Source organism: Lathyrus oleraceus, chromosome 4 (assembly GCF_024323335.1).
Source record: "Lathyrus oleraceus cultivar Zhongwan6 chromosome 4, CAAS_Psat_ZW6_1.0, whole genome shotgun sequence".
Taxonomy (NCBI): domain Eukaryota; kingdom Viridiplantae; phylum Streptophyta; class Magnoliopsida; order Fabales; family Fabaceae; genus Lathyrus; species Lathyrus oleraceus.
Genome location: NC_066582.1, coordinates 445672391 through 445678183, shown reverse-complemented (window position 1 = coordinate 445678183; position 5793 = coordinate 445672391). Strand labels below are relative to the sequence as shown.

Below are 5793 nucleotides of genomic sequence, written 5' to 3'. Positions count from 1 at the left end.
ATTGAATGCGATTTTTGATGAAAAGACTTGTTATATTTTTAGATTTTCATCACGGTGCAAAAGAAACAGTAAGGGGCGCAATTAACAATCCCAATAATAATACTAGAAGGTGGAAGCTAATAAAAGAAAAATAAGACCATATAGAAAGTCACAAAGAACCGTGTCACGTGACATCCATGGCGCTTTACCCATTTTTCATTTTTTCACTTTTCCCTCTCAGAAAAATTAACTCTGCGCCAGGTTTCAAATTTTCCCTCATTTTCTCACTTTTTTTCTCGAAAAACTGCGGCCAGAAAATCACATAGGAAAAAAAAAACACCGCAAGAGATGGTGGATAGCGGCGAATTCGCCGGCACCATTTGTTCAATCTGCTACGAAAGTCTAAACCCCATTACCGAAGATCTTCAATCAGTCACCATCTGCGGCCATGTCTTCCACGAGCTCTGGTAAATCTCTCACAACCCTCATGAATTCCCCCGTTAATCGAATACAAAACCCTAAAAGTTCAGTTCTTGATCCTTTTCTCTATGTGGGTTTGTATGATTGTGTAGTTTGCAGCAATGGTTCGAGTACTGTGCGACATCGAAGAAACACACTTGTCCTGTTTGCAAGCAAGGTTGCAAGGTGAAAGATGCGTGTCGGCTTTATTTTCAATCGGTTGGAGATGCGAACGAAGGTGTTCTTACGCAGAAGCAAAGAGGGGTTGAGGAAGATGCTGGTGTTTTGCGAAAGGAGGTTAAGAGGTTGGAGGGTAAAGTTTCGGGGCTTAATACGGTGTTGGAAAATCAAACTAAGGAATTGGATGAACTTAAAGATGAGGTATTTTACGATTTGTTTTGCTTAATTTCTAGACTTTTGTTTGAAAATGATAAATTTGGGGTTAAAAACGCACAAGATTCAGGTTTTGTTTTAAAGGGGAATTGATATTGCTAATGTTTCTACTAGAGTGATTTAGACCTTTTTTAACAACCTTAAAAAACTGATGGTGCCAGTTATGTTTTTTAGTAGAGAACAATGGGACAACACTGTCACTGTCCTAAGTCTTGTGATTGAGTTAACAGTTGCCTAAATGGTTAAATAGCTTATGATTCTAAATGTAGGAAAAAATATTATAATGTCCTTGGATGTGAGGATATGAGCCAACTGATGGTCTTGAATTGGAATTCAGGCTTGACATTTAGCAGCGTTAAAACTTTTGAGACTGATTTTTTCTGTTTTTATGACCCTACTGGGTTCTAGAAATTAGTGTATACAGCTGCTTGCAGGAGTTACTACAATCATACCTAAAAAATTGTATAATGAAATTCGAGATTTGTGCTTTTCAGTGACTTGTTATTTTAATTGCAATTGGATTTAACAACTTGATAATAACCTCATGTTGGAATTTAAGCGAGGGATTAGTCTCACGTTGACTAGAAATGGAAAAATATTGGATATATAAAAGTATTGGTCCATATATCTAATGCTTTAAAGTTTTGGATGGAGGTATGGTGTCAAAGTTTTTTAGTGGTCCCAAATGTTTCGTTCATTGCTACTCCCGATGCTGTTGGTCATCGTGCTGCTGTCAACAATAGCTGTTGTAGCGGCTGCTAATTTCTGTCCAAACTGCTATTGCATCCATTATTAGAATTTTGTGGATAAATTCGTCAAATTCTTCTTTTTTAAAACAGTCTTTTTTTTAAGGGTATAAATTTCAATGAACCTTTGAAGAGTAATATTATGTTATTGCTTACAAATAATTGGTCCTCTTAATCGAGTATACTAGCTAGCCTTATGCTTTAAGTATCAGCAATTCTTTGTATAAATATACAAAAGTAAGTTGCATTGGGTATAGAACTAGTGAGAAGGTTGTTAAGCTGTTATAACAACCTTGCTGTTGCATTGGGTATACTCAGTGTACTCACCTAGCCTATAAATAGGATTAGATAACAGTTGTAACTAACTTCTTCTTTAGTTTATAATCAATAACTGTTTTTCTCTCTCTTTCATTCTTCAGTGATGAACATGTTCATCCACTCTACTTTTCTATCACCTCTCTTCCTATTTTTAGTTTGATTTTGTTTTATTCTTCTTCCCTGCTTAAGTTTTATTACTCTACACTTTAGGTTCTTTAGCTATTACGTATGATGGTCTCTTTAATTTCGTGCATTAGTCTATTTTGAATATTCATGTTTACTTTGTACACTGGTATTTAGTCTTTGCAATAGCGGCTATTCTGTTATAGCATTTTTTTGGTGTCGGTGCTACTCAACGCTATTAGAGATTAACAACATAGGGGTCACCTTTCTTATATATCGAACACTTTGTCCATTCCTAGTTGCTTTGAGATAAACCACTCGCACTTGAATTTCAACAATCCCTATCTCAAGTGTGAATTACCCACATCACTAGCGTTGATTCACACTAGGTTCTCACGCTCCTTCCCCACTAAGCCATATATGGGCTCTGATACCATTTTTTAGGGAGTGTCAGAAGTAGCAATGGACTAACCGCGTCCAAAATCTCTAAGAGACCTTGACACCACATCTCCACCTAAAGCCTTAAGATTTTTAGATTAAATCGTTGTGTGAATGTCTCTTAAGATCCTTGACATTTAGCCTCTTACTGCTCCCAACGCTTCCTAACCCACCAGCGCCTCAATATGTGGCGGCTTGAGCTTTTGACTAATAGAAATGAGTGGGTGAGTAAGTGATGAAATTCAATCTGGTTCCATGTGATTCATTTCTTTTCAATAAAATGTATATATTTTCATTCAGATTGATTATTAGTTGTTATCGTCAAATAATAAGTCCTAGAAATACATATACGTTGTGCCTATGACGCACAAACTTCGACACAGACACCATGACACAACACGAGATAGTCACTCCGACACAATCATGTAAAGAACATAGGACACAACACTTGTCTGACTTTTCTAACATGTATCATACGAGTGTCATACAAGTGTCTGACACCGACACATGTCGGACACCGTGACATGCCTACTTCTAGAGGTGTCTGTGCTTCATAGGGCAGACATTTTCATATTTACTGTCTTTTATATTAATAATAGTGATTGGATATAAACTCTCTTTCATATTTACTGATATTTTTTTGGAAAAAACTTGTGGCAATGGTATTCTTTCAGCTTTCTACTTGCAAGGAGCAGAGAAGGATAGAAATAGCATCAAAGAATGAAGCCTTGAGGCAAAATGCATCCATACAATACCAGTTTCGTGAGAAATCAACGGTAAATTACCCTGTAACCTTTTGTTCTTTTGTGATAAATTGGCAATTTGCAGCTCACTTTAACTTTTGTTGATTTCATGCTGGATTAGGAGCTTGAGAAGTCAAATTTGGAGCGTTTTAGATTGCAAGAGAGAAATATGGCTTTGGCTAAAGAACTTGCAGCATTGAAATTGTGAGTGGAGCCGCATTTTGATTGAGTATCTATAATTTGTTTATGATATAATATTTATAGATTTAATTTACATACACTATCAATCAATCACAATCACCAAATCATTAAACACGCTTGATTTTTATCATCGTTTTCACTGTAGAGTGTCTGATTTGGACCTTGGCGAAGACGAGGTTTTGAAGCTTGCCACTTTGGGTAATGGGGCCAACAGTAAAGAAACAGTAGACACTTTGAAAAGATCTCTTGTCCTGCGAAACAGGTTAATCTTCCAAATCTTGATTTGTTCACAAAATGATATTTTGGAATAGTTATTTGGTATCATTGGACTCTCAAATTTCTGTATGGTTTTGAAATCTCAAGTTTAGCCCTTCAAATAAAACTTTGTTGACTTAAATTTTCTATGGCTTGCCTTGAAATGTAAACTGTGATTGCACTTATTTTGTAGGAGTTACAAAGAGTTAATGGCCAAGTGCAATCTTCTCGGAAGAGGTGAGGCTCGTTGTAGTAAAAAGCTTGAGAAGTCTAAAGAGAAGATCAATAAAATGAAGGTAAGTGTTCTGTTTGATGATTTAATCAAAAGACTCCAATGCATTCAATGATGTTTTTAGTAGGTGTGCATGACATTAACTATTAAACTTTTGTTGGCACCGTTAGGCACGGTTACAAGAACTAGAGACAGCATTGGAACTAAAAGAGAATGAATATTTGAAGCAACTAAAAGTTGCCAAGGATATTGAAAATAAAATTAATTCTAATTCAGATGTATTGATGGCTTGCAAATTTTCTTCAAAAGAGCAAACCAAACAGAGTTCAACACCCAAGTCTGGAATGGATCTGAATAAGAACGACAACAACACATCTTTACAATCTTTGAAGATAGATAACTCCAAAGCTACACAAAATAATGATGTGAATATTAGTTATGGAAGTAAAACTAACTTGCCTCTTGATAAAGAGACAGATTGTATTATTATCGATGAAAATGAATACAAAGATCACAACAAGGTTGATCTAGGAAAGCCAGAAATGGCACCTGTCTCAAAGACTAAACCATCACTGCAAGGAATATGTAATTTGGATGAGTCTTCAAGATTTGATATTGACACTGAAATGGCTGACATTACTGCTGCCACTATGGATGAAGATATGACATTTCAAGCCAATGCTAAGCAAGCTCAACCAATGGTTAACATTAGAAAGGAATCACCATTAACAACTTCAAGTTCAGGTATGCCGCTAGTTGACTCTAAAAATGTGCATATTTATCGTTATATTGTTTATATACAAACTGTAGATTTCGTCCTCCTCTGGATAAACAATTTCATTAAGAACTGATAGTATAAGCGCATATCTTATAAATGCTTATGTCTAAGCTATTTCTAATACACAAGATAAAATTAAGTCAAATTGTTTTCATAAGCTATTCAAGAGAGCTGATGAAAATAAGCTGACAACAACTTACGAACATGTCAGGAGATGTTTTTGATTGACATCCATTTGCTTGTATTTCACATGTACACATGCTAGTAGATAAACTTGAATGAATCTATCCAAAAAACATGTTACGAAACATATGAAAACTTAATATTGAATTTCTTCATTCTCCTTCACCTCCAGTGGACATATGTTTTTCTGGTGGATTGCTTGGTCCTGATGGATCTCAACGATTCTTGGGTAAATGGTGCAAGCGTGGACAAAATGGTGAATCCACAAAAGGAAATTTGATATCCGTTGGAGCTGATGGTAGAGGTGGCAAAGTCAAAGTTCTAAGGAATCCAAGCCAAGCCTCCTTGGTAAGTTATGTACTTTTGTTGAAGAGTTATATTTTAATGCAATGCAAGTGTATGGATTCTTATGTCTTACCCAAACTTCCTTGATTTGCAGTCCCCTTTATACTATGTTATAGATTCTAAGCACCAGCATTAGTATCTTCACTATCTTAGTAGCTTGTTTATGCATTGATTTTCTGATTTTGCTTAAATTTGTAACTGAGTTGAGAGGTTTTTGGTTTGCAGGAAGTTAAGGAAAATTCAATAGCTTCAAAAAGGTTGAAGGTTGGACCTAATAAAGCAAGTGGTATGCAATCCAGGGGGTGCCTGCAGATTGAACACTTCTTTGGGAGGGTCAGTCAGTAATTCATTGGTCTACTATGTCTTAGGCCTTGTGATGTCTTTGTTGCATAGAGCAAAGGAATGCATCCATTGTCAAGAAGAAAACCAAGTTGAAGATTGTATATCAGTTTTTATGGGATAGTTTTTGTCAGTTTGGACTTTGGATCCAAACCTTTTTTTTAGGAGAGGGGATGTTGATCCAACTTGTTTCAAAACACAGTGAATGATTTCTTGGATTCAAGATATAACCAAATGGAAAAATAGGTTTTTGATCTTTAA

At 35.8% G+C, this 5793-nt stretch overlaps 1 protein-coding gene across 1 annotated transcript; it reads left to right on the top strand.

Annotated features, from left to right (window-relative positions):
* Window positions 1-200: 200 nt before the first annotated feature.
* Window positions 201-5793, top strand: LOC127075999 (uncharacterized). Its single transcript, XM_051017548.1, has 9 exons — window positions 201-446; window positions 552-819; window positions 3131-3232; window positions 3321-3403; window positions 3546-3662; window positions 3849-3951; window positions 4058-4631; window positions 5021-5196; window positions 5419-5793. Exons 1-9 carry the CDS (start codon window positions 328-330, stop codon window positions 5536-5538), a joined length of 1662 nt encoding a protein of 553 aa, XP_050873505.1. The 5' UTR covers window positions 201-327; the 3' UTR covers window positions 5539-5793.